General features: G+C 46.1%; 4 protein-coding genes across 4 annotated transcripts; 3 read left to right on the top strand and 1 right to left on the bottom strand.

Annotated features, from left to right (window-relative positions):
• Window positions 1–207: 207 nt before the first annotated feature.
• On the bottom strand, window positions 208–948 carry H6S33_007081 (uncharacterized protein; the record flags this gene model as incomplete). Its single annotated transcript, XM_044838424.1, has 3 exons — window positions 208–560; window positions 612–813; window positions 868–948. The coding sequence occupies 3 exons, from the start codon at window positions 946–948 to the stop codon at window positions 208–210; spliced, it is 636 nt and encodes a 211-aa protein (XP_044689245.1).
• Window positions 949–9,320: 8,372 nt separating this feature from the next.
• On the top strand, window positions 9,321–9,677 carry H6S33_007082 (uncharacterized protein; the record flags this gene model as incomplete). The annotated part of the gene is made up of 1 exon (XM_044838425.1): window positions 9,321–9,677. The coding sequence occupies one exon, from the start codon at window positions 9,321–9,323 to the stop codon at window positions 9,675–9,677; it is 357 nt and encodes a 118-aa protein (XP_044689246.1).
• Window positions 9,678–17,042: 7,365 nt separating this feature from the next.
• Window positions 17,043–17,651, top strand: H6S33_007083 (uncharacterized protein; the record flags this gene model as incomplete). Its single annotated transcript, XM_044838426.1, has 1 exon — window positions 17,043–17,651. The coding sequence occupies one exon, from the start codon at window positions 17,043–17,045 to the stop codon at window positions 17,649–17,651; it is 609 nt and encodes a 202-aa protein (XP_044689247.1).
• Window positions 17,652–17,699: 48 nt separating this feature from the next.
• On the top strand, window positions 17,700–18,380 carry H6S33_007084 (uncharacterized protein; the record flags this gene model as incomplete). Its single annotated transcript, XM_044838427.1, has 1 exon — window positions 17,700–18,380. The coding sequence occupies one exon, from the start codon at window positions 17,700–17,702 to the stop codon at window positions 18,378–18,380; it is 681 nt and encodes a 226-aa protein (XP_044689248.1).
• Window positions 18,381–22,266: the final 3,886 nt, after the last annotated feature.

Here is a 22,266-nt window from a genome sequence, read left to right on the forward strand (position 1 = left end):
TCACCGTGCCATGGCTAGTAGTCGGGATAAACGTATCGATATCGGAGTTATTGAGGTCGTCAACATTGTCGAGGACAAGAAGCCATCAATTATTTTCTTTCTTTGAAAACCACGACTTCACACCTTTGACAATTTTGTCGCTATTTTTTATGTTTTCAGAAAGGTCGCCGTTCTCATCAAAGACATCCACCATATCTAAATACTTTGCTATAGATAGGTAGTTGGGCGCCCCGTGAGAATCCTGGCATATTCTCGTACCAAGCGCTGCGCAATTACTACGAATCCAGTCTCAGCAGATTGCTTTGTGGCCGCGTTGACCCAAAATATCGATTGGTAGTCCTGTTGATGAAGATAGGTATATTCGGACGCAATCTGGGTTTTTCCTGTGCCTCCTAATCCTATAAGGATCACAAATGCCAGATCGCTGGAAGCGTGTGCTTTCGCAATGGCCAAATGCATCTCATCCAAGATTGACGTTCGACCGGTAAAGTGCCTATTTCGCAAGTATTCAGGTTCGAAGGGTATATCGAATGTCACTTGAACCCCATCGCTTTCCGCATCTTCACCCCCGTCAGTTCACCATTCAACGAGCTCGGCGATAATCTACATACCTCTTAGCCTATTCCATCGTTCCCACCTGATGGAGATTACTCCAGGGGCATCCGCTACCATCAGCTGGATGCAGGCCGATACCTTCCTGTACCCATCATCCTCAACAGATTTATACCTGACCATTTCTTCTGGATTATTATTAATTGAGAGAACCTCAACGTTTTGGGCCCCTGGTATTGTTGATGGACTGGGACGGGTGGGCTATGGCATAATAGTTAGTATAAAAATAGCTAAATACTGACATGTTATACTTGCCTTATTCTCACTTGATGTTTTATATGTGCCATAGAAGCATCTAGTGACAAAATCACTACTTATATGATTATACTGAGCCATTTGCTTTTGGAGTATCTCTGATCCCTCGGATACCCCCGTTCACTAACTCTGGATTTGTCTTTTTTAATCTTGCAGCATCGAATATTTTCCTGGTGAACTTGATAATATCCGCCCCTTGATGGGGAGTTCCGAAGTATAATATTCCATAGGTCGATGTCTTAATCGCATTATGATGCTCCAAGTTATTCTTATTTGCTGAATTTGAATGAATAAGCTCCAGATAGTATTGTTAGATCTTTCTCTCGTTCAGTACTGTTCTGATCCGTTGACCAAGACGTACATTTGGCCAAGTGGGTGCCCTATGGAGCAAGATGATAGACGGGGCAATCCATTGGCCGAATGGGCGTCTTGATGGATTGTTGATCCAACGATCAAGTGGCCATTCCCGACCAGTGTTTGTAATGGGATATCGGTTTGGCGGTACATACTGGTACAAAACTGAGTAATAATGAGACAGTTAGTACAGTTTGAGCTTCAAGTGGTGGTGGTAATACTGAAATATGATGCACCCTAAACCGATACAAACCAACTAACAAAATCGTACGGAATATTGTTTTTCCGCCAACTTCGGTAGAACCTTTGCCGCTCCGGAGCAACAGTTGGCTCTGAAACACCCGCCAAGAACCCTAACCCACATACCATTTAGATAAATGGTATTACCGGTTTAACCATGCTGGAAGAGGTAGTTAAATAGTTGGTACAATTTTGAGTTTCTGGTGGTACAAGTAGTACAATACGGTGACGTTTTCATACCGGTTTGTACCATTGCAAACACTGTTCCCGATATAGGCTTTGTGCTATTTCCTTCTGCCAGATATGCTAATGAGTTCAATACTCAAAAGCCAATACTTAACCAGAGAATTCCGACTCTTTCCTCAAGTGTATACTTTAGAGGAATTACAGTTTTTAAACAACCATTAGAGTGTATTAGCCACACTAGACTTTCAAGTTTTGAGTTCAAGTTCTGAGTTCTTCGCAGCGGGGAGGACCCACCTATGCTATGGTCTCAATACTTCAGCGAACACCAACATAGGTTAATGGAATACAGGTACTGACACAGTTCGGAACCTCAATTTATGTGTACTTGATGACTTGAGTAAAGCCATTACGCGAGCTTACTGGATGGAGCGCCCTATTCATCATAATATGGGCCTTTTCAAAGGATCGCCCTATCCATCAATCTTGAGGAATTGTGCGCGCACTTGACCAAATCGACGTCTTGGTCAACAGATCAGAACAGTACCCTGACATAACAGATTTTCCATCTTACATCTTTGAGGATAATACCTCCGACGCTATGTGCGATGAAGATAATTGGCCGTGTGCTCGTCTATTTGTGGCAGTTGTCAGCTTTTCGAACATTCTCTGCTAGAATAATCCTTTACCTTTGTTGATTCACGATACAGTGTCTGCTCAGTGACAAGACCTATAGCATGGTCATGCAGTCTTTGGCAGCTAAGCGGAGAAGAGTCGTGGGTTCTCCCATCGTAGCCATAGGTAAGGATACGCGCATGAGGAATGTCGCCAGGAAGAAAGTCTTGGAGCCAAAGCTTTTTGTTATCCGCTGTCCAGCTAGACACTGGCCCGCCGTCAAGCCCATGTACCGCAACTAGCTTAACACGCAACACTTAGCTCGTGCTCACTATCCTCTCCTCGACGTGATTGTAGCATACTCAACAATGGGATCAATTCCTGCAACTAACTGCTTGATTCCATATGGTTTCTCATCTTGGGAACTCATACCCGCAGTGTGGTCGGATGATGTTTAATTACTAGCTGGATCGAGGATTGATAGTATTGGAAAGATGGTGCGACTGAAAAGTGCCTTGCTTTAGTTTTGTGTCTATCTTGCTAGGAGGAAGATGTTATTGAGTGAGCTTAAGGACCACCTACATGATTCCGTGAGATGATCAGCTATATACGAGAAATCTGGGTTAAAGTGCCCTTGCCATAACGAATTTATGATTGAATACCTTTATGAACATCGACTATGGCAAGGCTGAGTCTTACTTACTGCTGAAGGCCTATATGATAACGCATTCAAATCTTGGAACGCGCGCATGACTTCACAGACAAATCCACAAGTCTAGGAATTTCCGCCGGGCTCAGCTGTAATGAAGATTGTAACCCCCCAGTCGTTCTCCAGCACCACTACTCGCGGTAAACGAGTAGATACATCCATTGCACCTTTGAGTGTGTTAGAGGTGAGGCGCTTCACTGCGGTCCGTAATAAAAGAATTCGCTGAACTGGTAGCCTCGCGCAATGTTGGTTAAAAAGGAATGACTCATTGATGCTTGCTGTACAATATACATAGTTGCCTAAAACAACACTTACAGTTGTGTTATGTAAGATGATTCCGTCTGCGCCAATGATCACCTGTACACTTGATATACTGGAGATTTGGTTCGCTCGAGCACCGAACCTCTCACTAGGGAAATCAATGTGGAGTAACGTATTCGCTGTCATCCAGTTCCTCATCATCTTAATAGCGTCTATAGAATGCGAGCCTAAGTTGGGGCGCTGGGATTATGCATATCGTAATGCATGGAACACACGTGGTCTTAATTATTTCAATATAATAGTACTCGTAGTTCTTTTACGTTTCCGAACTGGACTGGGTCTGCATATGGGCGTAAATCGTGCTTGACAACCACATCTTGGTGGTGTGCGACCCAGTCCAGTTCAGAAACGTTAGAAAACTACGAGTACATACGGGCTGCGTCGCTCGTACAAGTTAGATATCTTTTACGTACCTGAAAAAATCCACTAGGTATCTCTGTCTTGTGCTCCGCCCATTCCGCTGCGTGCTTCAGGGATGCCCTCCGAATGTGGTACATATGGATGCCCACAGTAGAGCATATGTGGCTCGCCGGTGCGCTCATCTCTAGAGCGGTAACTCTAGATCTTGCCCTCTGTGTCGGTGTCGGATCGGAGGCTCCGCTGAGTGCATACGCCTCCTACCGCAAAGATGCCGATGTCAGGAATATCTAACCTGAGTCACCAGGGTTTCCAACGGTACAAACCGGTTGTGATACTCGGGGCAGGCAATAAGAACCTGAAAATGCAAGCTGCAAGCAGGGGCTCAATTTGGTGTAGCTTTTCGCCAGCCGCGAATCAGAGGTCGTTACCATAAAAGTCATTTTCAGGTTCTTCTTGTCCTGCCCCGAGTACATACAAGACAAAACCGTACCGACCACTAAAATGCTTAAGGCCAAACTGCATGCACCAACTGAACCAAATGCTTAACTTGAGAGTTCGAACCGGTTTAACCCATAAACCGTGGTTCTATGTCTTGACAGCTGAACATGCGCATGACGAGTGTTTGAGTTTAGGAATTGGGTGTTTGAGTTTAGGAACTGGGTCTTCCAGCTGACTAAGTATGATGTTCGAGCTCATGAACAAACCGTTTAAAGCGCCGGGATAACCGGTTTTAAAGATTCGTGAACAGTTTAACCGTTGTTCAAGGAGGTACAAACCCTACCAACTACTTAATTAAACGGTTGAGTACAAACGGTTTAAACCACATAATCGGCAAATCACTAGAAATCCTGCCTGAGTCAGGGGGCCGGCTCGTGCCAAGCCTCTTCCCCTTGGACACCCGGGCGAAGGCAGTGTGGGTGGTCATGGGCATTCTCAAGACCTTGGTCGAGTGTTGGTTGTTATTCGTTTGTTCACTAGGCCGAGAGATTCCATAGGCGCATTTAGCGGTCTCCCGACGCTCTGACATTTCGGAAATCTTAACTTTCGTATAAACCAGATCGTTCAAATACTATACATATAGCTATAACAGTATGACAGTAGAGTACAGAGATCAGATTGAGGCTTACACTAGTTCCAACGCGTAACAAGGCTACTGTTCGGGCTATTCTACTGTTCGAGCTATTCTACTGTTCGGGCTATTTTAAGATATTCGCCACCTAACTTGGTGGTGATTACTTTGCGCGTGGAGCCTTGTCTCGGTGCCCTGGGGAGACACGCCTGCCCCTCCTAGTGAGACCCGGGCGGAGCCCATATCACTATCAACATCCGGCAAATGTTACATCATACAGGACATAGTTAATTGTTTCTATCTAATCTCATGTATAGATATGCTTACGCGCGCCTGGACTCCCGCACACCCACCCTTACCTACATTTGAATCTTAATTCTTTAAATCTTCATTCATGCGCACGCCCGTCAACACTCTGGCCATTTCGGCCGTCATAAACAATGTTTACTTGCCTACCCCTCGCGTCCATAGTTCCATAAAAGATTTACGTACCGCAACCGATATATGATTTAGTCTTCACTTGGCTAGGCATCCGACGAGAATTTAGCGCTGCTCGTGGAGTTAATTCTGTTATTGAACATCAACACAATGCTCCTTGAATTATGTCCAATTAATAAACCGCCCCCTTTACCTTAATGCAGTGCTATTTAAACTATACAGTAGCGGCTCCAGCTTATAGGACATGAATGGTACGTCTCTCATTACCTCCACTCATCCGGTTAGTATCATTTCCTCTTTTCGAAGCTGGTGTCATGATTTATCTCTCATTTACATATCTTTCTGCCAAGCGCATCCTTCTTCTGAGTTGACAACCTCACTTAGTAATATATATATTCTACTATACAAATCCCTCCAATTGCCATATATTGTCAAGGTCATCATCAATAATTCCAACCTCGACGGGTGTACGACTCTTTATCTGCCGCCCAACCGCAATAATGCGACTTGATCCCGGTGATGGGGGTGAGACTGCTCGAGACCGGACTCGCCATGGCCAAGTCTGAGAATTCTCAGCAACAATGAGCCCGTTCTCATGGGTTCATGAGAACGTTGCAACCACATTAATCCAGTATGGTATTGAATATACGCTGCTATAAAAACTCGAGTGGAAAGAACAACAGGCAGATCTCGTTGTAGAAACTACGAAAATTTATATGAAAAGGGTTGATACTTGAGGTCAACATTCTGCTAGGTTCTCTTCCTTTTCTGACAATTTATTGGATTATAACAGACGATTTTATGAGAGTGTTCTCATCAGAATGACCCACTTATTTCCTCAAATATACTAGTATTACCTCGCTTATGCTAATTCACGCTGTCTCTCAATTCTCGAGACCAAAAGTCTCACGGGTTTCCTGAGAAGTCTCAGGCTCACCCCCATCACTACTCAATCCATGTACTAGCTTCGCCGGTACAGAGAATTTTAGTTTTACGTCCTTTAAACCTAGGTTTTTATGGCATACTGTGCCATCAATCATTGTTGTAATGGTGACAACATAATAGGCCTCGAGAGGTTATTTCTCTAGACACAGATATTAGGCAAGAGAGGAGGAGGGGGTAATTAAGCAGGATATATAGTTCGGCTCAAAACTGGCTTCAGGAGGCGAAAGGATATTTAGAAACATTGAAAAATATTCCAATATAATGGTTTTAATTTTGCCGCTGGCAGATCTAGGTGTTGATTGGAAATTATATAATGACCACTCTCAAATATATATCCAAACCCTAACCCTGGAACTAAGTCCAAGGAAGGCGAGATCAGATCACGCCTCGTCATTTTCCGTCTCGTGCCCATCACTAGACTGGTTCCTAATTCTGATAATGTTTCCCTACTGTGTGTACTCTCTCATCAACGAGACCATATCTGTCTACTAGCTTTGGAAACAAATGAATTGATTCTTTCCCACCACCTAACACATTTCTTGATACATTTCTGATGGTTTCCTATTGCCTTTCCTTGATCATGCCTTTCCATAATACACTTCACTAATCCCTTCTCGTACCCACTTACACGATTAATTATAGATTTATTAATAATTTCTTTTCCTGCTGAATTTCTTGCACGCATACCTGTTCACATCTGCTGACACATTTACTAATATTTTTAATCTATTAACACATACGGATAGTGTGGTCGACGAGCCGGCTCAAGTCGAGCCCTGGCCATGGCCCGAGCCAATTAGACTCGTGGAAGGTTGGGCTCGTGCTCATGGGAAAAATCTCAAACTCTCAAGCTAAATCATGAATTTAATTGCGAAAGAACAGGCCCCATGTCTGCTCGATTGTAGGTATTCCTGCACATGTTAAAACCCTTACCTAAGACCGGATAAAAATAAGTGATAGAAAACCTACCAAGAACTATCCCATTAAGTCTAAATATCTAATAATATAAACATACAAATAGCTCAGGCTATCTCAAGTCGAGCCATCGATAGAGCTCGAGCCAACTCGGCTCGTAGCCAATCTGAGCTCGTAATGCTTGAGAGAAAAGCTCAAGTCGAGGACTTGAGACAACTCGACTCGTCGACCACACTACATACGGATTAATCGATTCGTTTCCTGATGGCTTTGAAAGGTGTTAGGAAACGAGTTAGAAATGTGTTTGTCATGTTGTAATAAATAGCATTAGGAAAACCCGTCAGAAAGGATCTTTGGAGAACCCTTAGAAACAGTATCAGAGAGGGTGCATGATGGGAAGGGCATAGGGAGATCTAGATGTGTCGGAAAAGGTGTCGGAACAGGTGCGGGAAAAGGTGTTGAGAAAGGTACATGTTGGGAAAAGTATCAGGTGTATCTGTTACGGCTCAACCACGAAGTCGGTTCAGTGACGAAGTTTCGCCACTGGGCCAGTTCATTCACGAAGTTTCGTGACTGGACCGCATTCTTCTTGACCGAACTAACAATGTAGACTCTCCGTCCAGTCACGAAGTACTCATCTAAACCCTAGTCCAGTCACAAAGTACAACGTAGAGCTGCTCTAGTGATATGACTAGCGCTGAAAATGAGTGCAAGCGCTAGTATATCTCTGTAAGCGTCACAGAATCCTGTTGTAATTTTCTCCCACACACTTTGTTTTTCTCCCGCGCATTTTTTTAAGTGACTGTACCATTGCTGGATGGGGCCCCAGTCGTCGACAGGTGGCACCTGGGCTCGCCCCAGGATAGCTGTGCTCGCACCACCATAGCTGTCCGTGCCCAGGGGTTCTAGGGTTGTGAGGCGGTCAGTCCAGTCAGGAAACTTCGTGACTGAACTGGCATACAGCAGGCCCACTTTAGTGACAAAGAATATAGTCCAGTCATGAAACTTCGTGAATGAACTGGCCCAGTGGCGAAACTTCGTCACTGAACCGACTTCGTGACAGGGCCGTAACATATCCATGGGTAGAGTGTTTTATATCTCTTCCGATCCTGAACTTAGTAGCGTTATCAGGTGTAGTATATACATACAACTATTATTAAACTTTATATGATCATGAAATCTATATGGTGCCCCAGTCTTAAAGGTAGCATGGGAAAAAACGTCAAATCGCTTATAACTTTTCAACCACGATAGATATTAAAAATCTCTCAAGACAAACTTTTATTCATCACGGTATCCAGCTCTTATCTCGACAGATTTTTAACATCTATCGTGGTTGAAAGGTGATAAGCGATTTGGCGTTTTTCCCATGTTACCTTTAAGACTGGGTAATGGAAGACATCCCTGGATATTATGAAGGCGTTCAAATCTGAAGCCTTAAAGATAAATTACAGATTGTGCATAGCAACCGGTCACCACATCAAATTTTGTAAAACCGGACCCAGATCAGCACATAGGGCTTTCTTGAACAAAAGCCGGGAAGAAATAAGGCTTGTAAACATGATATCTATATCTTCAATGACTAATAGTGAACTGCCAAATCTTATTTTTTTGGAATTTTCAGGTATTGTTTTAGTCATTTGAAGTGTCGGAGTCGTAAGCAAACTGCCAGGTGAGTGAAGCTGTAGACACCCCCTGGGGGGTCTATAAATCACATTTGAACGCCTATAAACCTTCAAAAATATACACGGGATGTCTTCCAATGTATCGATATATAGTGTAAGCGGTAAGCTTAGCACTACAGTTGATAGGTGCCTCAATGAGAGTTTAATTCTCTCATGACTCAAACTTTCCTTTTGCTGCGATCTCAAATGAATTAAGTTAAGGACCAGGAAAGGCATCGCTTTCTCATGTAGTGTGCTATTTTAACAAAGTGAACTTAAAGATTTGTTTACTGATCCATTTGCAGATCTCGGATATTAGTAGCATTGTTGGATATATTAACCTAATACATTTCCTCAACAAATAGCTCGTAACCTTCGATTGGTCACGGGGCGATTTGAATGGCAGGCAGAGTAGTGAGGACGTCCAGAACATCGGGGCTGCTAGCGAATCAATTGATACGGAGGATGGTGAGTGTAGTCTACTGGACCGTATCGATGGTGCCGTTGGCGAAGCCTATTGCGACGGGGGTCAGAAGGAAAAACGAGGGGAAAATACTGTACGCCCCAGTCCCCACATCGACTCCATTTATCTCCATCCTGACTAATACGCCACATAACGCCTTTCTTCAAGGATCACATCATGACCATCATAGCCTATAACGCGATGTTAATTACGTTGCTCCCCGCACCATGGCTCATAATCTGGTCGCCGACACGCTTCAACGCTGCGAGTAGCACTCCGAGTCAACGGGCATGGACAATGACCTGGCTAGCTATGGGACAGGTCTTTGGTGTGCTTGCGATGAGCTCGTACTCCTGGATACGTATACGTGTCGATCAGTATATAGCAGCGGCTGGTATGAATCATGATACGTTCGCAATAATCATGGTCTTTTATGCATGTTTGTATACAGTTCTGCTTTCGTTTGGCGCTGTGGGCGGAATGGTTATGGTGGCGAAGATGATTATGGAAGATGAGTTTTGTTCGAGGATATAAGGCGTATGATTAAATTATAAAGATGTGGGTTGGGCTTATAACCTCTGGCTATGTGGAAACAGGCATAATGTTGGAATGGTAGACACTAGCCTTGCTCGGGGGTGCGTCGCGGGATCTCACTCGATACAACAATTCACTACTTTTTGTCTTGTTTAACCCACTCCGTGGTCTGGTCCTGAGACTATTATATCAGGTTCTTATCAAGTAAAATTTGATAACGTTCCTTAGCTCATATTTTCGATCAACCGATACAGAATCCAATGACATACATAAATCATACCATTCGCATCAAACTCAACTAAAATACCGAGATTTGGCCAAAACAACTATTGCCACAGCATTGAGAAGCACTTGAATATCCGATGCAGGTACATCAATATACGTAAGAGTAACTGAAAATCCAGATCCGAATGCCCAACAATAGTAAACCGCCCATAGTGGCTGCAACGTTGAACTTTGCCAAGCGTCACACAAATCGAGGTCTTGATACGAGTTTCGGGATTGTCCCCCGAAAGATGCGACAGCCTATGGAAAAGATTTTTGGGAAGTAACGTAAGTAAACGCCTCCCTCTAACTTTCACATGTACAGCGCGCTGACATAAATTATCGTATTCGCGCGAAAAGTAACGAATCACATCAAACATGACGTTTACCCACAGTTCCAAGCACCTAAGCCTCTAATATTGAATAGATAGAGACACGTAAGCCCAGACTCAGTTTAAAGATCTATTTGTGCACGACAGTTATTGAACGAGTTGTATGGGGGAGAGTTGTGTGAAATCTACCAAGTGTGCCCTGCACAAATTCAAGGTCTTGGTAGGCATTTCATAAGAATTGATTATTTTTACCAAAAATGGCTTGTTCAACGATTCCTCTTTCTTTATATTTGGATTATAAATTACCTCACTTAATCTGTGGGTTCAAGGTAGTTATGTATTTTCGGCGTAGTGTACCGAGCGATTGAAAGCGACAACTACGGCGGGTGAGTAGACACTCGTGCACCAGGGTCAGTCGCGAACTCTAGAAACTGGCTAATATTGATTGGTTACAATGATTGAATTGGTTGTGATGCGCGGCTGACCCGGGTGCGCGAGTGTCTACCGTCTACTCACCGGCGGTAGTTGATTACCCAAAATGGGAAGACACCTATACCATATTTGCGAGAGATAATCTTATCAATTGTGACCAAAAAGAATTTTGTTAACGATAGAGCGCGGATAATTACTATATAGCACACTTTTGAAAGTTTACTGCCAGCTTGAAAGTGGCCATGTCACCATTACTTGCAGGGCGCCAATGGGCCGTGGCCCAACCCGTGAAGCCCGGGCTCACTTCAGGCTATTTGGGCCGGGCCTTCTGGTAGATAATAGGGGCCGGGCCGGGCCTCATGGGAATCAAAGTCCGGGCTATTTGGGCCCTCTTTGGGCCCATGAAGAATCGATATTTCCAGGTCGAATGTTGAAAATCATGTCATATCTTTCATACCCTGACCTCCATATCTAGGTGTTCCCAGTCATGAACAGGGCATATATTAGATTGGGCCCTTCAGGCCATGAGCCCGGGCATGCCCGGGCTTATGAACTTGGGCCAGGCCTAGGGCAACAACATCGGGCTTTGGGCCGGGCATGGGGGTATTTCAAGCCCGGGCCGGCCCATTGGAGACCCTGATTACTTGGTACAAGATTCTCACCTGAATCCGATTATGACCAAGAACTGTGCCATACATACTAGACACCAAAATCTTCCCAATCCGACTTGACTCAATTTCAATCTCAATGTCCAGATGGCGCACACAAGTCTGTTCAGATGCTACGCTTTCCAGTGAAAACGGCGTGCTAGAAACTGGTGCAGTCGGCGTTTCTACCGTCCCCGAAACAATGCTTTTATGAAAAGAAACTACAATAAGACTGCCGTGATTAGCCAGTATCTTAATTTGTTGCTATTGTTATGTGTCGATGGGGTAGCTCGATCTAAATTTTGGGACGATTAGTCCTGAAGATGGGTGCCACGCGCTAAGCGTTGACTTTCACATCCCAAGCCACTCCCTCGGCACACACAAACTTCCCGCCGGTATCGAGGCGCTTTCAATCCCAGTGTAAGTTAACCGGAGGATGCCGGAGGTGCATCATGAGATATATATCAGTCGATATCATTTTGCCAAACATACGTTAAAATCGGGCTTCCGAGCTAGGAGTTGTTTTTGTTATCAGTTCATCAAGTATTTTCAGGCTAAGAGAATTATTTCCTTGTCACATGAATTGCTATTACTATTAATTGATATTCCTATGGTGCCCGGAAATGGTAGACGTGAGAAGTCCCTGGATAATCTGGTATGCGAATGGAGGCGTAGATACCGGTGGCACACTACCTTACTGTGAGAACGAGGCAAGGAAGCGACGATTTAGAGGGAGCGTAAACCTAAGTTCCCTTTATTTCCCCAATGTGACGTGATATTTCTATTTGGCCGATTGAACTTCCTATTTCAACGAAGGTGTACTATGCAGGGACAAAGTCACTGTAATCTCAGGCGTAAGTACAATTAAAACTTGACGGTATTAATACTCGCTGTTAGTCTCGTTCCCAGACTGTTTTGTCTGCATGTGCGCTGAATCAAGCAAACACAGGCTGGGCACGAGACTAACTCGCTGTAGGATAGAACGCCCTTGCTATTACAGACACCATAGCAGAAGCCTTATCATAATCCTCAACTAGTGATAATCAAATCACGCTCACAAAGCGATCAGTATACCGGAAAACGCCCATGGTCATCACGGAGCAGGATAAGGATAAATCCCAGTAAGCATTTCAATATATAATGTTTTGCGCAAAATGCCTCCAGCGAATACCGTCACCTCTACCCTCTCCCTGGACAAAGGCCTCGTCAATCATTCTTGTAGCAAAAACAGTCCGACCCCCGATAGCGACGGGAGTTCCCCTGTTTACCACATTTCCGAAACCTATCCCAGCTTGAAACACCCGCAAATTTCAACATCAATTTCAAAAGGACGATCACTTCCGCGGGTCGAATGTGATATATAGCTTTTCCCACGGTTCTAACCAGTCATCTCTGTAGCAAAAGCTGTGCCTGAGGTAAATAAACCGAATTAAAGGCCACATAACCAATGTCACTAATATATGGCTTGAAGTGAACAACTGATTTCCAGCCTTAATTGGCGCTGGTTCAGCAGCGAATGCATCCAGGGTTAGGGTCCTCCCTAGCACGCCGCGCATCTATTTTATCTCGATTTCAACCTGCATAGAAAGATGGTAAACCCCAAGCCACAAGCTGACGCAAGGAAACAAAGAAAAAGAAACAAACTACATTATTTTACGAAAGAGTTGGTTTGACTGTGAACCGGGGAACACGTAGTGTCGCCGCCGTTTCATTGGCGGTAAACTAGAGAAGAACATCGAATGATTGCCGTGCTCTCATCTCGGAGTTGCGGGCGCATCTTGACTTACCTTAATTGTCACTTGCACTTCTGCCTATGCTTTTTATAGTGTTGAATTATCATGACGCGAAATACCACCGCCGTTTCCCCGAGGAGCAAGTGGCTGGAAAGGGATTAATGTATATATCTCTTGTGTTACTACCTATAGTTTTCTACGGGAATTAGGAACCGTATCCGTGGTCTACGATGGCAAGTTTTCCCTACACTACGTCATGTCCTCCGAGATTATTATCTACTCCGCTAAGTAATATTTTTATTCATAGAGCCTCACCACCACCACAGTCCCATACGGAACCTCATCCCACCATCCCGACCTACCCATCCCTTCAATCAGCCAATGCACCAGCGCTAATTAAACCCTCCTAGTGTTACAGGAATACGAGCACTGCTCTAAGTCGAGGAAACAGGAGGAATACGAGTAATGGGTTGTGATGCGGGTACGGTCGGGTAGCGGAAGAATAAGCATAGAAAGGTACCGAGGGGTGTGGGAGCACCGGGTGCAACCACACTAGTATTAGGCTATTGTGAGGACACGCTTACTATTGGATGTCTCACCCGGAACGGAATAGAAGCGGGGTTTATGGCTGCAGACCATTCTACTTAAGGAAGTAGCTCTAGGACAATAGTATGATACAGCTCGGTTACTGGCAATTGCGGGGTTCATGGTTATGTGTCAGAATTAGAATGGAGGAACGGAACTATGCGGGGGCGCTTTTCTATCGGGGCTATCTTCGGGTTGATTGTCTTATTTTATTATCGTGGTATTAGTAGTATTAGAAAGCGGGCCTTGGCATAGGTTCCAATATGTATAAATAGGGTAGGATTCTGCCTCGTCTTAGTGGCATCATCAGTCACTCAGCGAGCGGAATCCGGTTTACAATATTACAAGTTTAAAAGCTACAGAATCATCGCTTAGCATTGGCAATTCCCCAAACACTATATTGTCCCTTATCCACTATGCTATTATTTTACCAATCGCATATTATCAACGTTCTGATAAGACAACTACTTGCTTAGACCAATACTTGAGAGTATTTTGTGTGGCGGATAGTCACCGTGCGCTCAAGTAAAGGAATAAGAAAGTAGTCTATTAGAAGGGCTCTTTGATATCTTATGCATCCTCGAGTAGCAACAGCAGCTATCAACAACTTCACTTGCACTACCTCCTTCATCGTTCGCAGAGGCAGTGCCGAACATCTCTATTGCGGATACTTTGAGTACGCCGGGTTTTTTGTCGAAGCAGGCACTACTTGCACGTTCGAAGAACACGACCCGGAAATCCTCAACTACCCTGAACTCTTCCCCATCAAAGTCACCCTCAGGCAGCAATCCTACGGATTAGCTCACCCCGTCCCTTGGTTCGTCGTTCAACCCTGGTGCAGAAGACAGCCACAGCTCAGGATCGAGCAACTTAGCGATGTCAAGGGGTCCTCAGCAACGACTGGAGGAAGATTACAACATGGAGAGTTCAATCACAGTGAGAGATCGAGGTATAGTCGAGACCCAGGCGAGACAGCGCCACAGGAGGGATCTGGACATGCCGATCAGCGACCTCTTCAGATCGACTCAGCTGGCCGAATCCTATGGCCAACCCCGCTCACGCAGGCAAGGGGACTATCGAGACTATTCCCCATACAAAACGCCAATCAGAGAGAGGTCTTCTATTCCGAGGCCCTCGGTCCCCAGGGTAACGGACGAAGACGAAGATACGAATATGGACGTCGAGGAACGCCGTATCGAGCACCCCTTTGGAGAAATCATCGGGCAGGAAATCGAACGGAGAGGAGCCCCAGTGGTTCAGCAGCTGAGTCGCGGACTTGGAGACCTCACTGTGAGCGTCCAAGACCTCCCTGTAATCAGGGACATCACTCGGCAGCACTCCGCGCAGCTCGCCCAGCAGCATGAAGAGCAGACCAAACTCATCCGCGAGTTGCAGATGAAGTTCGGCCAGGACCAAGAGGAACGGGAGCGCCGCGAAGGATTCATCCTCGCGCAAGTGCGGGCAGAGACAGCCGCAACCACTACGAATCTCCGCCAAGTCTTGGAGCAGATCGTCAACACTACTAAGGCCCACCAACAGCGGCAGGAAGAGCAGGCCCAGCATATAACCATGCTGGCTGACTGGATCCAAAAGCTGCCGAAAGACGGCCCAGCCCAAGTCCCAGAAGGCGTAGCAGCCACACTGGCACAATTGGAGAGGACCATGCAGCAGCAGGCCTCACTGGTAGATGGGTTCTCTGGAACGAAGACGGCTCTAGAAGAGATGATGGAGCAAATGAAGGAAACAGCCCGTAAAACGGCTGCGGAACGACCACTGGCCCCAGAGACAGGTGGCGGCGGATTAGGCCCGCCTCCCAAACCACCTCCCCAACAACCCGTCGTTCCTCCAGCTGGCTCCGAATCCAGTGAGGACCCCGAAGGCCAAAGCCTAGTACCAAGAAGCAACCCTGAGCGTAGTAGCCAACAAGGGAAGCAAGGAGGTCAAGGAGCACAAGGTGGAGGCAATGGAAATGGCAATAAGGGAGGTAACGCCCCTGGTGGACCGGGACCTCCAGGATCATCCTCATCGGACTCCTCAGATTCGGAAGACGAATGCCGCAGGCGGCTGGAACGTAAAAAACGGAGATAGGAAAAGAGGCGCCAACGAGAGAAAGAACTCTCGCACCCCCTTCGAGCCACCGTGGGTGATGCACCCAAAAAAGCCAACATTCCCTTCTCCGGAAGAGCCGATCAAGACGTAAGACTCTGGATCGACCAGATGGAGATCCTAATCAGTCTCCAGAAAAAGGTCCAATGGGATAACGGCACCAAGATCATGTGGGCATCCCTTGAGTTTACCGGTAGTGCGGGGAACTTTTGGCGAAATTTTACGGAGAGGTTAGCTTTGGATAGCAGTATCGGAACCTGGGAATGGTTCAAGCAAGAACTCCGTACCCAATACGGCAACCGTACGAGTCAGGAACAGGCCAAGCAGAAGATGGACAAACTCCGGCAAACTGGCCCAATCGACGACTACATCAATGAGATGCAGAACCTAGAATGGGACGCACGAGTTGGACCAGTTGTCATGAGATCTATGATCCTAACGGGAATAAACTCCTCGCTGGAACAACGGCTCTCTAATGCGATTGAGGAACCTAATGATTTCGTGGACTGGTTAGCCTGGGTACGAAAAGTCGGACGTAAGGACCACGAGGTGAAGGCTCGGAAAGAAATCCTGCGAGGTAAAGATACTGTCAAACCTCGCGAGGAAAAGACGGAACGGCGAAAATCGCGCAACAATGCAAATCCTCGGAAAACTTTCCCCACATCAGCCAACAACTCCAAGACCTCGGATGACTTAGGTGTCACCAAGGAAGAGAAGGAGAAATGGCAGAAGGAAGGAAAATGTTTCCGTTGTGGTAGAGATAACCACTTCGTGAAGGATTGCGTGGCGACGAGTAAGGTCAGGTTAACGAACCTGAAGAGGAGAGAGCCTCCTTCCGGGAGGAAGGACCACGGAAGGGAGGGTGATAAGAAACGAAAATTGGGGCCACAAAATGAGGCATTTAGGGCAAGAATTACGAATTTGGAGAACTAAAAATTGATTGGGTATTTCTATGTTTTACGGTTGTTTATTCTATGTTGTGTTATGGGTTTTTTTTTCATGTCTGGTTTTTACAAGGGATCGGGTTATGTTATGTTCTATCGGTTGTTATTCCGCGCAATTTAATTCTCTTTACATATACTCTGAGAAGTGGGGTCACACCCCGAAACGCCTGACGTATAAGTGTTGCACGATGACCTTCATCAACGCTTGAATTGTCTATATAAACTCCCTCGCCCCGCGCTCAACAACAAAGAACCATCAATATCAAACTCACTTATATCCAAGAACAACATACCTTTACCTTACACTTCTATACATACAAACATGTCCTTACACAACCAGGAAACCCGCCTCGAGATTGAGATCTCCTGGGCACACCCCGCAACTAGTACCCTTTATGCAGAAATAGTCAATGCACTCCTAGACAGCGGAACCGAGGACTGGGTTATGTCCTGGAACTGTATCCATCGTCTCAAGATCCCAACCCAACCTCGACCTAAGCCTCTCATCATCAGACAGGCCGATGGTACCCCTATGCCTAACTCTGGCACCCACATCACTCAATCTCTTACCCTCCGCATCGGCAACCATCTAGACAGAGATATCGTCTGTGAGGTTGGCTCGTTCGCAGGAGAAGACCTCGTCGTACCACATCGATGGCTCAAGGAGCATCAACCTACCATACATTGGGGTCAGAATAAGGTCACCTTCGACAACATCTATTGTCAAATTAAGGGATACTTCATGACCATATATGACATATACGAAGAAGACCCAGAAGAGCTCGTCATCAGACTGTTGAGGTCGTCAACCGAGACACAGATGATGATCGAGGAACACCCCTTCTGGGCAAGGGAATCGGTAAACGAGGCTCTCGTTGATGCTATACCAATGGAGTATCAGGACTTGGTCAACGTCTTCTCCAAGGAATGAGCCGATCGACTACCTGATCACTCTGAATGGGACCACACCATTCCCCTTATGGAAGGAAAGCAGCCTCCATGGGGACCGATCTACGCGCTCTCCCCAGTGGAGCAGAAGGCACTCCGGGAGTACTTGGACGAAATGCTAGCCTCTGGCAAAATAGTTCCCTCCACTAGTCCGGCAGCAGCACCCATTCTGTTCGTTCGCAAGACCAACGGGAAATTAAGGTTATGCGTAGACTTTCGTGGCTTAAACGCTATTACAGTCAAGAATCGTTATCCTCTCCCACTTATGACAGAGTTGGCCGATGCGACGAAAGGAGCAGAGTTCTTCACCAAATTAGATCTGAAAAATGGCTACAATTTGATTAGAATCGCTGCTGGCGAGGAATGGAAAACAGCTTTCAGAACGAAATACGGCCACTTTGAATATAGGGTAATGCCTTTTGGCTTAACCAATGCACCAGCGTCGTTCCAGGTCATGGTTAATACCATATTCAAGGATCTATTGGATCAAGGCGTAGTAGTCTATTTGGATGATATCCTAATATATTCAAAGACTAGAGAAGAGCATACGACTCTTGTGCGAAAAGTATTGGAGCGACTGCAACAAAACCACCTATACGGGAACCTCGAGAAAACGGAATGGTACGAACAGGAGGTAGAATTCCTGGGATTTGTACTATCAGGAAAAGGGAACCAGGTCTCGCCTAAAAAGGTGAAAGCAATCACAGAATAGTTAGCACCCACCAAGGTTAAGGAACTTCAATGTTTCCTCGGGTTCGCCAATTTCCTACGACGGTTCATCCACAGGTACTCCGAAATTTGTCGACCAATGACCGACCTCTTGAAGAAGGGTTCCGTATGGCGATGGAGCAGAGAACAGCAAAGCGCTTTGGACGAACTCAAGAAGAGATTCACGTCTGCCCCAATACTACGACACTATGACGAACACCGTGAAGCAATCATAGAAACTGATGCGAGTGACTGGGCCGAGGCCGCAGTACTCTCTCAGGTGTTCGAGGAAGGTATTCTACACCCGGTAGCTTACCACTCTTGCAAGTTCAACGAGGCGGAAGTTAACTACGAGATCTATGACAAGGAGATGCTCGCTATAGTTTCTGCTCTCTTGACTTAGAGACATTGGCTGGAAGGAACGGACATTCCTATCCAGATACATTCGGATCATCAGAACCTACAGTATTTCACAACGACCAAGAAGTTGTCGAGAAGACAAGCCAGATGGGCCGAAAAGATAGCACCTTTTCGCTTCAGGATCCATTACCGCCCAGGCGAAAAGAACGGCAAGCCAGATGCACTCACAAGGCGCCCAGAGTTCGCTATGGAAGGGGGAGTGATGCGTGAACAACCCGTAAAACAGTTGCTCAGCGCAGAACAGTTTGTCAGAAAATCACGGACCAGCGTAGAAACTAGACCTAAAATTATCGGCAACCCCGAAGAAGGAAGGACTCCGTTGGATCAGTGGTACGACATACCAGGCGTAGAGCTGCCTCAGCCACTACAAGACTGGTCTGAACAGGACAGACAATGGGTTCGGAGAGTGTTCCGGGATGAACCTCTCCCTGACACAAACCTTGAAGTCTTCGGGTCAGCGGAAGCTGCTGCCGTAATAGCAGAGCTTACTACTGAATGGACCTCGGGATCGAATGAGGCTACCCACGATGGTCGTTGGGTAGTGCCAGGATATGCGGTCAAGCAAGTCATTGAGGATCATCATGACAGACCCGTAGCGGGGCATCTAGGAAGGGACAAAACCCTCGAGTTGGTCGATAGGAACTACTGGTGGCCAGGAATGTCTACAGATGTAGCCAACTTCGTCAAGACTTGCGATGTATGCCAGAGAGCCAAGCAACGTCGGAGACACTTGTCACTCCCTCAACCCCTAGAGTTAGCCACCACCCCTTGGACTGATATCTCAATGGATTTTGTGGTAGAGATGCCAAAGGAGAAATCAGGATTCCGTAACGTATTGGTAGTCGTGGACCGTTTTACGAAAATGACTCACTTCATTCCAATGACGGGAATCAATGCGGAACAGACCGCTAACGCATTTGTCAAAGACATCTGGCGTTTTCACGGACTTCCCAGGAGCATTGTCTCTGACAGAGGAACACAGTTCGTATCGGCATTCTGGACGGCGGTTACAGAACGACTTGAGATTCGTAGAAGACTCTCAACCTCGTTCCACCCGCAGACAGATGGCCAAACGGAAAAAACCAACCAGCACCTCGAATCCTATCTTCGAGCCTACACCGCAGGTACAGGGAAGAAATGGAAGGACCTGCTACCAATCTGCGAGTATGCATATAACAATGCGAAACACTTGTCTACAGGACAATCGCCGTTTTATTGTAACTACGGTTTCCACCCACGAACGGATTGGCCAACAGATGCGGATATCGATCGGCTGGACGTCAACGGAAACAACTACTTGGACAACCTTCTTCAAGCTCACGAGTCAGCGAGAGATACGCTGCAGAAGACCCTTGACAGAATGGCGTCAAGACCAGGGCCAGCAGTTCAGCGGTTCGCAATCGGTCAAAAGGTCTTGCTGGATACTCGGAACCTCGGGGGATACGACAAGTGGTCGGATAAGTTCACTGGACCCTTCGAAGTCGCTGCAGCTATAGGAAATAGAGCTTATTGGTTGAATCTTCCGGTAGAATGGAAGGTTCACGATGTATTCCACGAAATGCTGCTACGACCTTATCGAGAGGACCCCAACCCAGGAAGACAACAGAATATACGGAAACGACTTGCAACACCCGATCCTCAAGAAGCGCTCTTAGATGAGAACTTCAAACCAAGTACGAATACTCGACCCCATACGCGGAGTCAAGGGCCAGTCACCGATTCGAGACGGCCTCCGAAGCGACAACGGACTGGGAAAGACTAGCTCGATACCTTTCCTACTCTATGACTTTTCCCCACAGGGTTTTTATCATAGAGAGGTTTTAACGGTCGAGGGCGACGTCTAGGAAGGGGGAGTAGTGTTACAGGAATACGAGCACTCCTCTAAGTCGAGGAAACAGGAGGAATACGAGTAATGGGTTGTGATGCGGGTACGGTCGGGTAGTGGAAGAATAAGCATAGAAAGGTACCGAGGGGTGTGGGAGCACCGGGTGCAACCACACTAGTATTAGGCTATTGTGAGGACACGCTTACTATTGGGTGTCTCACCCGGAACGGAATAGAAGCGGGGTTTATGGCTGCAGGCCATTCTACTTAAGGAAGTAGCTCTAGGACAATAGTATGATACAGCTCGGTTACTGGCAATTGCGGGGTTCATGGTTATGTGTCAGAATTAGAATGGAGGAACGGAACTATGCGGGGGCGCTTTTCTATCGGGGCTATCTTCGGGTTGATTGTCTTATTTTATTATCGTGGTATTAGTAGTATTAGAAAGCGGGCCTTGGCATAGGTTCCAATATGTATAAATAGGGTAGGATTCTGCCTCGTCTTAGTGGCATCATCAGTCACTCAGCGAGCGGAATCCGGTTTACAATATTACATGTTTAAAAGCTACAGAATCATCGCTTAGCATTGGCAATTCCCCAAACACCTAGCGATCTATAGCCCTCCACCGATACCGACAAGAATAGCGACCAACAATCACACACCACCGCTTGCGCGCTACCATCAAGAGCCACAGCACTACCAAGCGTGAATACACCTCACCCTATCACTCCTCAACCCACCACGCATCCCACCCCAAAAACCGATCCGTGATCGGTCCCGCTAATCACAGGTTCTCACTCGCCGAGTGACAGTTCACGACTAACCCCCGCGTCATCCATATATGGCACCTCCGACGTAAACTGCCACTAGTCATGGGCACGGGAGACACAATGCCAAGCAGAACATGCTTAGCTATGCTATAAGAATTCATTAAGAGTGAGAAGCCATACTAAGATAGACTAAGAGTCTTCCCTCGAAAATACGAGTGATTGTCTGTGACCCGATATCAGCATCTTGCTGCCTTTCGCCAGCGGCTGGGAAAAACATCAACTCGATGGCCCGAGCACCTAATACGAAAACTGGGTGCTTTACGCAATCTAGGGCTCTGGGGCTGGCGGTTCCCCTACGGTATAATTCTTTTGGTGTATAACGGTAAATAATCCACCAGAGAAGGGTGATTTACGCCAAAAAGCCCGAAATTGAGGTTTTTGGTAACGCTTCGTTTATTTATCCGGATACAAAGATAGATTTTAGGCTCATCCTCCAGCGCAGGTATGTAAGCTCTGGGAGTGGTAATTAAGCTCCAGTAAATCTAATTAACCTATAAGGGCGATAATTTATCTATCTTGATTTTAGCGTGGTCCAAAAAGGGATAGAACAAGCGAGCCCAGCAAGAATAAAGATACTCACGGCTAGGGAATGATGTATCAGATGGCAGGTCAAGAAAATATATCCACCTACCACCAGTGAGCGGTAACTACCCCAATAGCTTATCTTTTCGGGGCATGAAATACAATTCAAGTAAAGAAAGTCATAGTATAGGTGACATGAGTTGCAGCAATCAGTCAAGATTGTCTGGGTTCGAACCTCTAGAACTTGGTTTTTAAAACATTTTTATAATACTTTATCAATTTACGAAGTTTACT

Source organism: Morchella sextelata (genome assembly GCF_020137385.1).
Source record: "Morchella sextelata strain SCLS chromosome Unknown scls_22, whole genome shotgun sequence".
NCBI classification, from domain to species: Eukaryota; Fungi; Ascomycota; class Pezizomycetes; order Pezizales; family Morchellaceae; genus Morchella; species Morchella sextelata.